This window comes from Salvelinus alpinus, chromosome 22, assembly GCF_045679555.1.
Source record: "Salvelinus alpinus chromosome 22, SLU_Salpinus.1, whole genome shotgun sequence".
Lineage (NCBI taxonomy): Eukaryota > Metazoa > Chordata > Actinopteri > Salmoniformes > Salmonidae > Salvelinus > Salvelinus alpinus.
The window spans coordinates 25683579-25701850 of NC_092107.1; the positions used below are offsets into that span (position 1 = coordinate 25683579).

Genomic DNA, 18272 nt, shown 5'->3' on the forward strand with positions numbered 1-18272 from the left:
GATCGGGTTCAAGTCCAGGCTCTGGCTAGGCCGCTCAAGGACATTCAGAGACTTGTCCCAAAGTCACCCCTGTGTTGTCTTAGCTGTGTGCTTAGGGTCGTTGTTCTGTTGGAAGGTGAACCTTCACCCCAGGATGAGGTCCTTAGTGCTCTAGGGCATGTTTTCATCAAGGATCTCTCTGTACTTTGCTCCGTTCATCTTTCCTCCATCCTGACTAGTCTCCCAGTCCCTGCTGCTGAAAAACATCCCCACAGTATGATGCTGCCACCACCATGCTTCACCGTAGGGATGGTATGGGCCAGGGGATGAGCGGTGCCTGGTTTCCTCCAGACATGACGCTTGGCATTCAGGCCAAAGAGTTCAATCTTGGTTTCATCAGACCAGAGAATCTTGTTTCTCATAGTCTGAGTGTCTTTTAGGTGCATTTTGGCAAACTCCAAGTGGGCTGTCATGTGCCTTTTACAGAGGAGTGGCTTCCATCTGGCCACTCTACCATAAAGGCCTGATTGGTGGAGTGTTGCAGAGATGGTTGTCATTCTGGAAGGTTCTGCCATCTCCACAGAGGAACTCTGGAGCTCTGTTAGAGTGACCATCAGGTTCTTGGTCACATCCCTGACCAAGGCCCTTCTCTCCTGATTGCTCAGTTTGGCCGGGCAGGCAGCTCTATGAAGAGCTTTGGTGGTTCCAAACGTCTTCCATTTCAGAATGATGGAGGCCACTGTGTTCTTGGGGACCTTCATTGCTACATACATTTTTTGGTACCCTTCCCCAGATCTGTGCCTCGAAACAATCCTGTCTCGGAGCTCTACGGACAATTCCTTCAACCTCATGGCTTGATTTTTGCTCTGACATGCACTATCAACTGTGGGACCTTATATAGACAGGTGTGTGCCTTTCCAAATCATGTCCAATCAATTTAATTTAACTCAGGTGGACTCCAGTCAAGTTGTAGAAACATCTCAAGGACGATCAATGTTAACAGAATGCACCTGAGCTCAATTTCGAGGCTCATAGCAAAGGGTCTGAATACTTAAGTAAATACGTTTTTTAAATTGTATTTTTATACATTTGCTAACATTTCAAAAAAACGTTTTTTACCTTATCATTATGGGGTATTGTTTGTAGATTGATGAGAAAATGTTTTATTTAATACATTTTAGAATACGGCTGTAATGTAACAAAATGTGGAAAAAGTGAAGGGGTCTGAATACATTCCGAATATACTGTAGGCTTTTTCAGATTCCCTGAAGTGAAACGATATCGACTGAGATACAGTAGTAAACAAATTACTGTGGCTGAAAGTCCTCCTGAGACACAGTTACTAAATAAAGCCTGTACATTAAACCAGAGAAGCCTGTACATCACAACAGTTGTGAAAATAGTATACCTAGACATTCCAGTCCCTGAGATATGAATTAGACAACATCAATACTGCCAGCTCTAAATATAATAAAAATGGATCCATTCTATCACCCACCTTTTATCATCTACCCGAGTCTAAAAACAGTCCTAGTGTAATTACTTGTCATCTAGCTCTCAGAAGATGTTAAAGTATTAGTTTCTGTTTTGATTTGTTACAGTTTTTTCTTAATGAAGTGTACTATCTGATAACAGTAATACTGTGAAATTTCAACAGGTGTCACGCCCTGACCTTAGTTATCTTTGTTTTCTTTATTATTTTGGTTAGGTCAGGGTGTGACGAGGGTGGTATGTGTGTTTTTGTCTTGCCTATGGGTTTTTGTATATCTATGGGGTTTTGGTATTGTCTAGGTATATGTAGGTCTATGGTGGCCTGAATTGGTTCCCAATCAGAGGCAGCTGTTTATCGTTGTCTCTGATTGGGGATCATATTTAGGTTGCCATTTACCATTTTGGTTTTGTGGGTTATTGTCTATGTGTAGTTGCATGTCAGCACTCAGTTATATTAGCTTCACGGTCGTTTTGTTGTTTTGTATAGTTTGTTCAGTTTTCTTTCTTTGATTAAATAAGAATGTATTCAAATCACGCTGCGCCTTGGTCTCATCGTTACGACGAACGTGACAACAGGCCTTATCAGATGAAAGAGATTTCTAATTTCTTTGAAAGTCATTCATTTACACACTGATCTGTTGATTAGCAATGAGAGATTTGGTTCCACAAGAAAAGGGAGGAGGGAGAGAAGGGAGGAGGAAGAGAAGGGAAGAAAGGGGAAAACAAATGTCTTTGATACCTCTGAAGGGGCTGGCACATTGCATTGAATATTTAATGAGGAGATAACATTGAAGAAACCATTAATTAAAATGAAACGTCTGAACATTTTATTAGAAACGAGACTGTGCCTGTAGCGGAATTAATAAATCATTATTTTATTTCTGCTGGAAGGTCGTATTGAAATGGAAAAGAGCAGCTTGTCAACATTTAGCCTCTGTTGCCGAGTGTACAGGCTACATGTGTCAGGAGCACAGAGGGGAGAGAAATCCCGAGCAAGGGCAGGGTTCACTGGCGCTGACCTGTGGATGCGTATGCTAATGCTAATGGTGCTACACACCCATAGGCCCATCCTGAGGACGTCCACAGACAAGGGGAAAATTGAGAACTCTGATGTATTCAATTCAATTGCACATTAGACAGACCACTCATTCCACCTCTCATAAACGTATGTTCAGAGCCACGAGCACAAACACATACACACCTGCAAATACTGTACACTCCACATCCAAAATGGATGAACACAGCAAGAGTGTGCCCATAGGCAAATGCACAGTAACTTGAAACTCATAGCGCAGGTGCCAGGGTCATGTCACAGAGTATCTGTGGCAGGGCTCTCTGTGTGTGTGTGTGTGTGTGTGTGTGTGTGTGTGTGTGTGTGTGTGTGTGTGTGTGTGTGTGTGTGTGTGTGTGTGTGTGTGTGTGTGTGTGTGTGTGTGTGTGTGTGTGTGTGTGTGTGTGTGTGTGTGTGTAAATGGGCAGACGTCACCTGCGAGCGCAGCAGGTAAACCCAGCTCCGATGGCACTGATGTGCTGTGGCACCAGCGTTTAGCAGTCCCCATCTGCAGGCTCTCACTTGCCCTGAGTAATAGGCTGCTGTGACAGCTGTGTTTGATGCTGTTGTGTGTGTGTGTGTGTGTTTTTTTACAAGGTAGAGAGAGAGAAAGACAAATAGAGGGTACATGTCTGTACTGTATGTGTATGTGTCTTTATGAGCAAGCAGTGTCCATGTATGTCTAAATCCACATACAGAGCTGATGCCTTTACATATCTCTCTGCATACAGCTCTCTGTGTGTCTCATTGTCTCTCTCCCCAACCCAGATCATCACGTTTTTTGGGGGCCAGGTTTACACCAACGAGGTGACCAGCGGGACCAGTCGTCTGTCTTTCGCTGGGGACTACCTAAAAGGAGACGCCTCCCTGCTCCTCAGTGACCTACAGCTGACCGACTCTGGGGAGTACTACTGCAAGGTCAAGATGGGGGGAAAGTACCACTGGAGCCAGGTCAACCTCATAGTGCTGGGTGAGTCTGCTCTCCAGCTCTGTCTCTCACATACGCTAATCAATAGGGAATTAGCCCGGGCACATTTCCTCTGTCATGCTGACTGATCTAATGATTCAATTTGATTCAGATGGAGTGATTCGATTTAGATTTTTTTGTTTGGCCTTGTTTCTCCGTTGCGAGGGTCTCTGAGATGTATGGTTGCTGAGGCACATAGAAGTAACATAATCTAATATATGTCGAAAATGGCTGACATTGTGGATTGACTTGTTGTCAGCGTGAAACAGATGATGCAGAATTTAGTTGTTAAACATTAGGAAATTATTTTGCTACCATGATATGAAAATAAGTTTTCTCTCATCAAATATACTACAGACAAGCTCTTTATGATGATTTAATATTTGTTATGTCTGTTTATAATTATTAAACACCATACAGAGTTCTGAGCCGTCATTCAGCTTTCATAACTATGATGACAAAGCCAGTTGGGCTGCTTTAGAGGGGCAAAGACCCCATTGTTGTTTTATTATCTGTTCTGTTTAATTTTTTCATTGCCCCAATACACAGAGGTTTGGCGGATCTGTTTTAAATGGCTTAGTTTTCACTGGCTCTGTGGTAAATGTGTCTCTGCATATCGTTGAATAGACAAACAGCTTTGAAGGACAGACAGGCAAGTGGAGAGCAGCAATACCACAAAGTAGTCCAACGGGAGAAGTGAGATCATTCTCCCATGCAATTTATTCAAACATCATCGGAGATTAGTTCAACCGGTGGTTATTGGTACTTTAATGGAACAGTCTCTTAATCATTTCTCTCTTTTCTCCCTCTCCTCCATGAAGACATTTCTTTGAGTTAGCATCTAGATTTTTACTAATTGCCCTCAGCTTTGCAGTGACACTTTTGATTTTGAGAGATGAACATTTGCATTTTTCTCTTGCAGTCCCGACGTTAAGATAATGGGTTGGCAGAGGAGCTGGTGGCTGGCTGGGTCTGGGCCCCTGTCTCAGTGTGTGTGTGTGTGTGTGTGTGTGTGTGTGTGTGTGTGTGTGTGTGTGTGTGTGTGTGTGTGTGTGTGTGTGTGTGTGTGTGTGTGTGTGTGTGTGTGTGTGTGTGTGTGTGTGTGTGTGTGTGTGTGTGTGTGTGTGTGTGTGTGTGTGTGTGTGTGTGTGTGTGTCCTCGCTCTGGCTGCTCCGGCTGCAGATAGATTGGTCTAACTGCCCCTGACAGAGCTGTGAGATGTACTGCAGAATCCCCGGCACTCTCCTCAGCCCTTTCATTATATCTCTTACTGAGCGTGGGAGCAGCATGTTCACCATGCCGGTTAGACTGGGAGGGAAGGGATGGAGGGGAGGGGAGGGATGGACGGATGGAAGGAGGAAGGGGTGGAGGGTTGGAGGGATGGGTTGAGGGATGGAGGGAGAGATATAAGGAGGACTGGAGCAGCTGCTGTGAAGCAGCCATAGAGCTAGAGAAGGGCTGGCCATCTAGTGACCCCCAGGCCACAGGAACTCAGGAGCACAGCACTCTCTCCTGACCTACTCACAGTCACTTATTGATCTAGGTTTGGGGCCTTTAACACAACTCTTAATCCCAGCATTGACTTCCATGAGAAACAAACAGGCTACTGTTACACTCAAGAATCTTAAAGTATTATTTCCCGTTTACACATGCGGCTACAGTATTATAGTGTTATTTGTAGTGTTTTATAACTACTGTTCTGTTGTTTCTACAGTGAAGCCCTCTAAGCCACGATGCTGGATGGACGGCAGGCTGCTGGAGGGCAGTGATGTTAAACTGAGCTGCAAATCCAGTGACGGCTCAGACCCTATCAAATACAATTGGGAGAGGGTGCTGGATAAGGGAAAGAGTGTTGGGAACCTCCCCCTACTGGCACTGAGAGGTAAGTAGATTGTCCACAAGTACACATGCTGCACCCCACTTCATCCATGTGTATGTGAAACACGGGTCCCCTAAAGAGGACATTACATAGTATATGATATTTTGATGACAGTATTTCCCAGAATACATTTTTATCCCAAACACTTAAATTCCAGTCTGCCTCCGAAACACCAAAATGTAATGGAGATTCATTATAGCACAAAAACTTCCTGATAGCAGCGATTCAGCCAGTGTTCCCCAACTGGCAGCCTAATTTGTGATTTTATTTGGACATAAAAGACTGTAAAATCACCAGCAAATCAGCTCTGAATGATTTTAATTTTGAAATTCTGTTCAAAAGTACTCCCACTGTCACGGCTGTTAAGAGATGAGGACCAAGGTGCAGCGTGGTGAGCGTACATTTTCTCTTTATTTATAAAAATGACGCCGACAAAACAATAAACAATACAAAAACAAACCGTGAAGCTCAAAAGGCTATGTGCCCTAAACAAAGTCAAATTCACACAAAGAACGGTGGGGGAAAAAGCTACCTAAGTATGGTTCCCAATCAAAGACAACAATAGACAGCTGTCCCTGATTGAGAACCCATATCCAGCCAAAACATAGAAATAGAAAATCATAGAAACACAAAACATAGAATGCCCACCCCAACTCACGCCCTGACCAAACCAAAATAGAGACATAAAAAGGATCTCTTAGGTCAGGGCGTGACACCCACGCATAATAGAGAGATATATGTGATTGTATACAAATGTAAGCAAGGTTTGAAATGATTATGTTTTATGCATTTATGGATTCTACAAATGATTACTAATTATGACCCCGTGACCATCCACTCAAGAAGAAAATCAGCCCATGGCTGAATCTAGTTGATGATCCCTATCCTAGACGCATCTACCCCTTGAGGCACAAAACACACTTTCATTGCATTTCAGTTTTACCACCTATTCTCCCCACTCAACTCGCATTAGTGATGACACGTGCCCATGCCAAAAGCCTAGAAATTAATGACCTCCATGATACAACATCTGTTCAGTCTAATTCGTTTTCATTGGGCGATAAAACGCACCGTCGTGGTCCATTATTTATGGGTGGTGGTGAAAGGTAATATCACGTGGCTGTCATGACAGGGATGTCTAAGGGACTCTTAGCCACGTAAATCTCCATCGTTCTCTCAGACAAACTCTTTCAACTCCCCCTAAATTCTACAAGGTTCTACGAGCCCGGTGGTCTTCAATCACCAGAGTCACTCTGAGTTTGAGTACACCCAATCTCTCCGAGGCCAAGATCAACATTTGCGAGTTCCTCTCCTCTTGCTCCATCCCACAGAGTGTGATACGTCAGAGCTGACACGCTATTGCAGACTGGAATGGTCAGCCCAAAACAGACCTGAGTCAGGTCTAACGAGGCTCAACACTCATCAATACAATTTAATCTCAATACAGCCTCACAATGCATTTTTCTTGCTGCTGATCTGTTACTAGATTATCAAAGAATGGAGTGGATCAGAGCTGAGATATGATATGAAGTACAGTACTTCACTGCAAGGATTTATTACATGCTGTTAATCAAATTGCTCTTCAAGATCATGCTAACTGTAGAAGTGCTTGAAACCATTGTAGATGGAAATACATGTACAAACTGCACCACAGACCCCGGTCCTCTCAGCTTTCCTAAGTTGAGCAGGTTGTTAAATCACAGTCTATCTATCTCTCCTACAGATCTGAAGAATCCAGAGATTGTCACCCTGCGGAACCTGACGAAGGACAGTACAGGTGTCTACAAGTGCACTGCCAGCAATGACGTTGGCGAGGAGAACTGCATCATCGAGGTCACCATGCAGTGTGAGTAGAGAGAGCTGCTCTCCGGCTCCACACCACACCATGCTATGATGGTGATGGATGACTGTAGTTTCCAATAGCACCTGGACATTGTTTTTTCCTCGCTCCACTCCCCTGCGCCTCAGTAACACAACACTGGGGACTGTACCGTTAAAACAGTGGCCATTGGTCATCGACTTCGCTCAAACAGTAATGTTTCAATGTCACGGTAATAGATTTCCAGAAAGGCACAGGAATGTTAAGGTCACAACAGGGTGAAATGTTGGGGACATGATTTATAAGTTAACACAGCAACAGAAATGGTTTGATAGCATTTTGTTAGATTCATAGCTTTGTAGGGAACACAAAATACACACAACACCAGCAAAATCTATCATCCACAAATTCACAGGGTTTACCTATCGGGACTAAATCATTATTTTTAAAGGGATCGTTTATGTGAAAAGCATCAATATTTTTGGTGTGTGCACAGTACAGTGTGGATACTCTATGTACAGGTACATGTATGGTAGTTTTCCGCTGCCCTTCTGAGGTCAAAAATGTGTGATGATCCACAGATGTTCGAGGGATGGGCGTGCTGGCAGGTGCCGTGGTGGGCGTCTCCTTTGGTGTTCTCCTCATCATCCTAATCATCTGGTTCGTCTTCCGCAAGAAGGAGAAGAAGAAGTATGAGGAGGAGGAGACTCCCAATGAGATCAGGTCAGTCATTTTCTTCTTCTTCCTGCATCTCTTTATCTTCTGTTCCTCTTTCACTCTTTTTCTGTCTAACTTATTAAATACTGAAGCAAAGCACCAACTTCTCTGCATGTGTATGTGCACTTGCGTGTGTGTCTGTAATAAATCTCTCATTGTCAAGCATAGTATTTATTGGTTTCTGAGAGCCATCCTTTTCACACCTCTCTGCTCCCGTGCCAAGAGCTTCGCTCCTCTCCAGAGCAGCCATAAGCAGGCAGCAGGGCCTAAGTGTGGATTGAGGCCATGTTTGACTCCCAGAGAGAGATTTACAGTAAACTGGGGCCTCCAGGCTGCTAATGGCGCAGCTTGTTACAGCAGAAGAGAAAACAATTCACTGCTTGGAGGCTATGTAGCTGCTTATTTGCCGGTGTTTAGATGAATAATGCAGCTTGGTTGGGGATGACTGTGTAGTAAATAATGCAGACTACAGGGAGGTGTTTCCTTTTACATGTCATGTTTAGCCACTGAGCGGGTGGGATGGGATGGGGCAGTTTTCTGAAGTGGGGTCGGTAACGGTGGTGCCGGTGTAATGTAGTGGATTAAGACCTAGACGAATTAGACTATTTTTATTTAGACACTTGTGTCAGACCCAGATGATAATGCAGCAAATGCAGTGGAGCATCACCAAACCCTTTTCTCTGATTGTGTAAGACCGTTTTCTCCACTGGCTCTCCTCAGAAAGGCCGTAGAGTTTGTCTAAGTTTGTTTGTCTCTGTGTGCATGCTTGGGGTCATGACTGGCCAAATCTAAGTAGCTCTTGTTTGTTTTTGATTTGTGTATCTGTGCAGGGAGGATGCAGAGGCTCCCAAGGCCAAGCTGGTGAAGCCCAACTCTCTGTCATCGTCCCGCTCTGGTAGCTCCCGCTCCGGGGCCTCCTCAACACAGTCCATGGTGCACAACACCGCCCCCCACGGGCACCGCCCTCGGGCCCCAGCCATAGCTGCCCTTAAGGAGAACGGACAGCCCCCTGACTTCCCCCAGTCCCCCCCAGCATACACAACGGTGGTACCCCCCAACAAGACCCCTGAGCCCCCTGGCACCCCCAAATTCAACATCAACTCCAGGAACCAGATCTCTGGACCCACTCCCCCCACTCTCATGGTCCCTGCCCAGACCAAGGCCTTTCAAACTGTGTAGGATGGAGAAGAAAGTCCATCCTGGCTATGTTGATGTGTAAAACCCACCCCTTCAAAGACACAAACTCTTCCGTTAAACAACGAAATGCAAGTAGTAAAAGGATGTAATTAAAATAATCAATAATATAAATCCCAAAACTTTTAATGAATGCCTACTTAAAAAGGGAAAATAAGAAATGCTTGCCCCCTACTGAAGAAAAAAAAAAAACATGAGACAGAACACATTTCTGTTTATGTCTCGTGGCTAAATAACTTATTTTTACACTTTTCTTTCTACTTTGAAGTCATGGGAAGCAATGAGCGAGCACAGTGCTGTGTGCGGTGAGGTGGAAGAAAACCCAGAGTGGAGCTTTTATTTATCAAATCAAAAGGACAGGAAGAGTGCAGAGAAAAAGGAAGAAAGAAGGAATGGGTTGAGAAAAGAGAGATCCAAAGTCTGCGGGTGCCGATGGAGACACGCAGCTGACGACATGACGGAGGGATGAGGGCATGAAATACTGAGAGAGAACCACGCCTCTTTATTTTGGCCTAGTGGTGTCTCTGACTCATCCAACCACACCACTCCCAACAGGCAGACACACCGGAGCTTCCAGCCCCCACTACAACCACGGCTCTCTGACAGAGAGCATGCTGTGTGCCCTGTGAGGAGAGAAACCGCTAGATCAACCCTCCAGAACACAGGCGGCCGATGGCACCTTATTTGGAGAGGACGGGCTCATAGTAATGGCTGGAATGAAATCGAACACGTCAAACACAAGGTTTCCGTGTGTGATACTATTAAATGCACTCCATTCCAGCCATTATTATGAGCCGTCCTCCCCTCAGCAGCCTCCTGTGCTCCAGACTCTGTGATGCTTTACGGACTCCATGACGACATCTGAGACACATCATGTTCCATGGTCCTGACCCCATTCAGAGAACAGCTCATTTGCTTTTCTCAACAGGAGAAACTTTAGCCACATTCATAGGATGTAGCACTGACATGGTAGTCAGAGTTCTGATGAAACTTTTATTTTTCTCACCACATCCTCTCTCAGCTCTGTGGATTGGCAATTCCAGTCCTTGGGGTCTAGAGTGCTGTCACACTGTTCCCCAATCCCTAGCAAACACAGCTGATTAAACTAATTGAATTCTAAACTGAACATCATGATTAGTTGATTATTGGAGTCAGGTGTGTTAGCTGGGGCTGGGGAAAAAGTGTGACACCAATCAGGCCCTTGAGGACTGGCGTTACCATCCCATATGGTACGGAAACTCCTCCCCAAATTAGCATATGGATGAATTGGGTGTTAACGTACAGTAAATAGAGATACATGACTGAATGTACTGAATAATAATAATAACTTTAAGACAAGGGAGGTTTAATATCTATTATATTTCAATTTTACTGCCCCTACCAAGGCATGTCTGGACAGGTTGTGAAGGGTGACAGACAGCTGTGTCTCAGCCTGAAGAAGTGCCACCAATCCCCAGGATGGATCATCGTTGCTTTTTTTACTCTTTTATTTACCTCCACTGTTTTGCAATGTTACGCAAACCAAAACCTGTCAAAAACTCAATGAATGTGTGTTGAACAAAGATGGTTACTACGATTATTTTCTATGCTTTGTAAGGTACTGAATAGAAGGAAGTAAAACATAGGTAGAGAGACACAAATGACCTTGAAGTTAATCCCCCAAATACTGTGGATGATTGAATAGAGGAAGGAGTATGATTCTAGGGACTTGTATTGTACAGTTCCACCCCTGGTAGGTACTCTCCTTGGATCCACAACAACAGAGTGCCACTCGATTACCGTCTCATTGTTTTGATGGCTTCTCTGTACATTGGCCAGGCTTTGGCATCAGCCATCCCCTTTGTTGTACATCTGTCTGACCCTGTGCAGTTTGAATGAAGTAGGCTATTTAGTGTGCCTTTGCAATCCCTATCCCCGTTAATGGTTTCTTTTTCTGTCCTTATCATGAATGCACATGTGGTTTGAGTTATATGTGTTGATCCAGCTTTGGGAATCTACTGCCAAAACACAGTGAGACAGGGGCATAAGCCAAACCTGTGTGATTATATGTATCTGATCAGAGTCCATCTGCGCTCTTTTAAGGTCCTTACTACTGAAAAGGGTCTGTTGCAGGTGCGTAGGAGTCAAAGTAACAACACTGGATGAGATAGAGACCTGCACCTTGTCAAAAAAATAATAGATCCAAAACTTAGGCTTGAATGCAAAATCAAGATGTTTATTGAAACATCATGGTGTCCAAAGAATATAGCAGAGTGCAAGAAAGTGCATAAATAAAATGTGAAAACAAAACACAAATGTTTCTTCCTCAGGCCATCAGTGGAAATTTTCAGCACACACCTGGTTTCTATTTCAATGATACTTGCATGTCACATGGGCAAGAAAATACATCAGAAAATCTATAAATTAGTACCTAGTACAATAGAATGCATGATCTAGATTATATACAATTGCCGACAGAGAAACATCAATTATTACTTATAGATGTACAATGTGAACATTTCCTCAGAATAAATAACACAGGATTGTAAGAGTAGGGAGCTAGAGACACCACTAGATGGGGTATCGTACACAAATAGTTACAGAAAACACTTCAAGAACAATTATTCATTCATGCCTAAAATAGAATATGACGTTAGAAGACCTGCATGTGGATACTGTTTGATAGTGTATTGTTTTCCAGTGGCAGAGCTGTTGAATACGCTCACTTTGTAATAGGTTCCTTAAATGCTGCACAACTAGGACAGAGGTAGAAGCCAGTCACCTGGTGTCAGCCCTAACAGTGAAGTCCCTGACATTCCTGGCCCTGTAGTGTGAAAAGAGAGGAGGGTCGGAGAAAATCTTTTGGCAAGCAGGATCAGCAATAAGCACATTCCAATGCTTCTTAATAGCTCCCTTGATGTCATCACTCCCTTGATGTCATCACTCACAGAACAATATGTAATGGTACAGACATGAATGTTTTTTATTTTATTAATTTTTGTATTACTTTTATCCCTTCTGGTAGAGGTCTCGTCAATGGTACATACTCTACTGAGAGCACTAGAGGCATGTAGTATACCGTTCTTGTCTGTAGGCTTTGTATACAAAGTAGTGGACAAAGAGCCTGACTGAAGGCGTACAAGGGTATCCTGGAAGAATATCTCGCTATGACTAATCTCTGCTGTAAACTAGATCATATGTAACCATATCACAATGCAGAGGGTGTACATCTCCATAATGAGACAACATTCTATGCCAAGGGAATGATGTACATTATTCTTCAGGATCAGTGGGTCCCCTGCGGTTGAGCTAACGTAGGCTAATGCGATTAGCAGGAGGTTGTAAGTAACAAGTAGACATATCTGATATTGTCAGAAAGCTTAAATTCTTGTTAATCTAACAGCACTGTTTATAGTAGCTATTACAGTGAAAGAATACCATGCTATTGTTTGAGGACAGTGCACAGTTTTGAACATTAAAAGTTATTAATGAACAAATTAGGCACATTTGGGCAGACTTGATACAACATTTTGAAAAGAAATGCAATGGTTCATTGGACCAGTCTTAAACGTTGCACATAAACTGGTGCCATCTAGTGGCCAAAATCTAAATTTCACCTGGGCTGGAATAATACATTATGGCCTTTCTCTTGCATTTAAAAAATGATGGTACAAAAAAATACAAGAAAACGTTTTTTTTTCTTTGTATTATCTTTTACCAGATCTATTGAGTTATATTCTCCTACATTCCTTTCACATTTCCACAAACTTCAAAGTGTTTCCTTTCAAATGGTACCAAGAATCTGCATATCCTTGCTTCAGGGCCTGAGTTACAGGAAGTTGAATTTGGGTATGTCATTTTAGGCGGAAATTGAAAAAAAGGGCACAAGCCTTCAGGGCCACACGAACACCCACACATTCTCATGTTAGCCGCTCATTCAAGGGAGAAGAAAAGTGGCACCAGCTAGGCATAACCTATCTGAATGGAAAAGACTACACTGCAGACACGCAGTGTTTATATTCGTTTCTGTGACTTACAGTATACAGTTGAAGTTGGAAGTTTACATACACCTTAGCCAAATACATTTAAACTCAGTTTTTCACAATTCCTGACATTTAATCAGAGTAAAAATTCCCTGTCTTAGGTCAGTTAGGATCACCACTTTATTTTAAGAATGTAAAATGTCAGAATAATAGTAGAGAGAATGATTTATTTCAGCTTTTATTTCTTTCATCACATTCACAGTGGGTCAGAAGTTTACATACACTCAATTAGTATTTGGTAGCGTTGCCTTCAAATTGTTTAACTTGGGTCAAATGTTTTGGGTAGCCTTCCACAAGCTTCCCACAATGTAAAAAAATGGGTGAATTTGGGTGAATTTTTGGCCCATTCCTCCTGACAGAGCTGGTGTAAATGAGTCAGGTTTTTAGGCTTCCTTGCTCGCACACACTTTTTCACATCTGCCCACACATTTTCTATGGGATTGAGGTCAGGGCTTTGTGATGGCCACTCCAATGCCTTGACTTTGTTGTCCTTAAGCCATTTTGCCACAACTTTGGAAGTATGCTTGGGGTCATTGTCCATTTGGAAGACCCATTTGCGACCAAGCTTTAACATCTTGACTGATGTCTTGAGATGTTGATTCAATATATCCCCATAATTTTCCTCCCTCATGATGCCATCTATTTTGTGAAGTGCACCAGTCCCTCCTGCAGCAAAGCACCCCCACAACATGAGGCTGCCACCCCCGTGCTTCACTGTTGGGATGGTGTTCTTTGGCTTGCAAGCGTCCCCCTTTTTCCTCCAAACATAACAATGGTCATTATGGCAAAACAGTTCTATTTTTGTTTCATCAGACCAGAGGATATTTCTCCAAAAAGTATGATCTTTGTCCCCATGTGCAGTTGCAAACCGTAGTCTGGCTTTTTTATGGCGGTTTTGGAGCAGTGGCTTCTTCCTTGCTGAGCGGCTTTTCAGGTTATGTCGATATAGGATTCATTTTACTGTGGCTATAGATACTTTTGTACATGTTTCCTCCAGCATCTTCACAAGTTCCTTTGCTGTTGTTCTGGGAATGATTTGCATTTTTCGCACCAAAGCACATTCATCTCTAGGAGACAGAACGTGTCTCCTTCCTGAGCAGTATGGAGGCTGCGTGGTCCCATGGTGTTTATACTTGCGTACTATTGTTTGTACAGATGAATGTGGTACCTTCAAGCATTTGGAAATTGCTCCCAAGGATGAACCAGACTTCTGGGGGTCTACAATTTTTTTTCTGAGGTCTTGGCTGATTTCTTTTGATTTTCCCATGATGTCAAGCAAAGAGGCACTGAGTTTTAAAGGTAGGCCTTGAAATACATCCACAGGAACACCTACAATTGACTCAAATGATGTCAATCAGAAGCTCTAAAGCCATGATATACTTTTCTGGAATTTTCCAAGCTGTTGAAAGGCACAGCCAACTTAGTGTATGTAAACTTCTGACCCACAGGAATTGTCATACAGTGAATTATAAGTGAAATAATCTGTCTGTAAAGAATTGTTGGAAAAATTACTTGTGTCATGCACAAATTATCTGTCCTAACCGACTTGCCAAAACTATACTTTCTTGTTTGTTAACAAGAAAATTGTGGTGGTTGAAAAACGAGTTTTAATGACTCCAAGCTAAATGTATGTAAACTTCCGACTTCAACTGTATGTCTATTATTGAAATCAATTCAGTTTCACATGCAGCAATCTTGTTTTCTCTAGTGGTAACAATGCTCGTCCATAATTCATACTCATCTAGGCCTCTGGAAGTCGCTCGCATGCTATCTGCCTGGCAAAGCTGTCTTTTAATATAGCCATGCACCGGTCTCTTTGTGTATTGACAGCTTCCCATCACACACACAACCAGAAACACAGACACACACACACAAATACACAGAAACACATAGAAACACAGACACACACACACATAAATACAGACACACACATACAGTACACAGTGAACCAAAAGCCGAAACAGTCAGCCTTGTTATTTCTGTTCCTTCAGAATACAGTTGATGGATGGTTGGCGGGCATTATGACTGACTGATGGCACTCCCCACCAAAGGGAGCACAAAAAGAACCATTGCATAGCCCAGGAGACAATACACACACACACATGAACAGGGCTATGTGTCTTAACATTCTCAATACAAATGCTCTCTCACAGTTTTCAAAGGAACGTGAGAGAGTAGTGGGAGAGGAGGGGACATAAAACAAGATTGATATCGAGCCAGAGCTCTAGGCTTCTCCATTTAAATTCCCTCCACTGCCTATAGGAGCAGCTCGGTGGAGGATAAGATGCCTTGTCTTTAATTCCTCCGGCTTTTTGATTTGCTTTCAAGCAACTGGAGGTCTCAGGTGGAAAATTCCCCAGATTATGAGCCTTCGCGTTGCTTTTCCACATCTGTGCCAGCTTTGTGGACTGTCAAACCTGTTCTGTTTTCTCCAAATTAATCCTGATAGGCTTTTGTCTGAGCAGTCGGGAATTTAAACTAGGCTTTTTCTCCACCCCCAGATTTGCAACACAGACAAAATGGGTCTTAAAGTGGCCCACTATAATGTTATCAGCATTCAAACGTAAGTGAAATGATTCATGATTCTGATTATCCTACATTATATTATATGACTATGAATCTCATGTAGCCAATACGTTTGTGATCTTAAGCAGTTTTTGGGATAAGCAGTCCAGCATGACAGATTGAAGCTCAGACTGTGTTTGGACAGCCTCTGGTACAGGAACATGATGCGTTGTGACATTCTGAAAATGGAGGGGTGGAAGTCCATCTCAGAAAGGAGGAACGCAAAGGGAGCTGCATGTCAAAAGCTATCGAGCAGATAAGGGGGAATGCTTTGCTTTGATGTAAATGTATACCAGTATTTGGCTAAAAAACATGATTGTAAATATATGTTACAGAAAGTTTTATGACGCTTTTCATTTGTTTTCTATTTTGGTTCTTCCAAATCCATGTACTTTGTACCTTTGTGTGCTGTGCTCATCACGGTGATGGTTGGGGGTTGGGGGGTTTGGCTTTGTCTGTAACGACCTTGACTCGATGTCAGACAGACAGCTCAGCATAGCATCATTAAGGTAAATTTAAACCACTCTTTACTTTTCACTAATCTGTCATCTTATTTGTTGTTGCTTCTCTTTATTTGTCAAAAACAATCCATGTAAATATTACAAGTAAAAAAATGTATATTTTTACTACTTCTAGTTAGTTATTACTATTTAATTTGCAAATAAAACATACAATGACAAGTTATACGGCATGACATAATTTTTTTGCTTCAATCAAGGCAAATACAAGCAGTGAAACTGACATTCACTAGCAGCTGCCTCTCGTGTGTATGACATTGTAATGGGATTATACTGGTGACTCATGGTGACTTAGTTGAGAGAGCTACAGTAGGGACCACCTTTCTCTGTGTTGCCAATAGGCCTCATGATCCCCAGGTTCGCAGTGACAGAATGGCCAGCGACAGCAGTAACAGGGCTTCAGCCTAACTGCTAATCTCCAGGCCCCTGGATGTGACACTTATGCCTATTGCAGGAAGGTTCAGAGATATCAATTGACCTGTCAGCCTTATATTGACTGTGTGACGACCCTCCCACTCTGTCTGCCGTATTCTTTCTCTTTGCTCTTCTTTTCCTTATTAGGATGTCGGCGGGCGGCGCTGGGAGGGTCGTCAGTGACATGAGACACACCTGGGCCCGGGTGTGTCCCAGGAGAAGTACACCTCTTCCCCATTCATTGAGGAGACTCTCTCCATGCAGACACACTTACAGATTTTGTTTGCTTTGGCACCTTTCAACACTCCCCATTATCACATTTATATACGCAAACACTCACACTACTGATTACTGACTACACACAATTGTTAAATGTATTTAGTTTACTTCAGTTAATAAATATATTTTGTTATTCCTTATCTCCACGTTGTCTCCCTTTTTGTTGCGGGCTTTGAGCCGGTTCGTGACAACTGACATTCATCTTTTTCCCTCAGAACTACTTCCTATGTTGACAATTTATTGAACTGCCAAGACGAAGTATACATGTCAAACGGATCCAGAGATAAATGGTGACTTATAATTTTTTCACGGGAACACAGGTATCATACAAAATGTCTTAATAAATCACGACAAACCAGGGTTATGGAACATATTTCTGAAGTAAATGATAAGAGATATGAAGTGACTGTACTGTAGATATGAGAGCAATAAAATTGGGATTGTTTAGGCTACATATCACATCAGACTGTTATCTGACATCTGCTTGTTGCTGATCCTATTTGTTTAAACATTGCCATAATTCCAGATCACCTCATACATATCCAACAGGATTGAGACAGATTTTCAAGCCCACATCACATTTCTCTACTCTCTGCTCCATGCCTCTGTGCCCTTTGATTCCACATGATTGACAATGTGTAATGACACACACCCCCTCAGATACATGAACATGTAAACACACACACAATCAAATTATCTGGCATGAAAATCAATAATACAAGCACTGGCCATTGTCTCATTTTAGAGAAATGTAATTGAAAATTAAAAAGGTGATTCTAGTCCTAGTGTGGGATACAATGGTTTACCACAGGAATAGAAAACACAATGTTACTCTAATGGGTTGTAACGTTACTATGATAAAGATTAGTCCTTGTGTCTTTATCTTGGTGAGGAATATCTTAATCTGATCTTTTTGCCATAAGAAAATGTAATCAAACCTTATTTGGCTGTTGGTCTCTCCTTTATCTTGAAAGTTAATGTATGTAGATTGCCATAGTTCTGTACATTATCGGAGCACCTAAAATATGTTTTTGTTCATCAGTTATAGAATTGTGCCCCCTGGTGTTGGTTGAAGATCTGTGAAAACTACCCCGTCTGTGATGATGCTGCTGGACCCTAATATGATAACAGCCATCCACATATTAAACCAAGAAATCAGGCATAAAAATAATGAACAACTTTATCAGTTTATAATAAATCCTCACATGACTATCTAAACTATGTTGGTGGTAATCGGAGTTGAAACAGTGAAGCCATGAATAGCTTTGGTTGAGGCTTCTTTTGGCAGTTGTGTACTCTAGTCACATGACTTGGACCTGAGTCTGACTCAAGTCACAAATTTGATGACTTGAGACGAGATATAGAATAACTTGAGGC

General features: G+C 42.5%; 1 protein-coding gene across 1 annotated transcript in view; it reads left to right on the forward strand.

The window, feature by feature from the left end:
- The window catches only part of LOC139549309 (CXADR-like membrane protein), a 102260-nt gene extending 93049 nt beyond the window's left edge, over positions 1-9211 (forward strand). The window contains exons 3-7 of the mRNA XM_071359624.1: positions 3290-3491; positions 5203-5370; positions 7091-7213; positions 7768-7909; positions 8734-9211. Of these exons, the coding sequence (XP_071215725.1) occupies positions 3290-3491; positions 5203-5370; positions 7091-7213; positions 7768-7909; positions 8734-9082 (984 nt within the window). The 3' untranslated portion in view covers positions 9083-9211. The remainder of the gene's footprint in view (positions 1-3289; positions 3492-5202; positions 5371-7090; positions 7214-7767; positions 7910-8733) is intronic.
- Positions 9212-18272: the final 9061 nt, after the last annotated feature.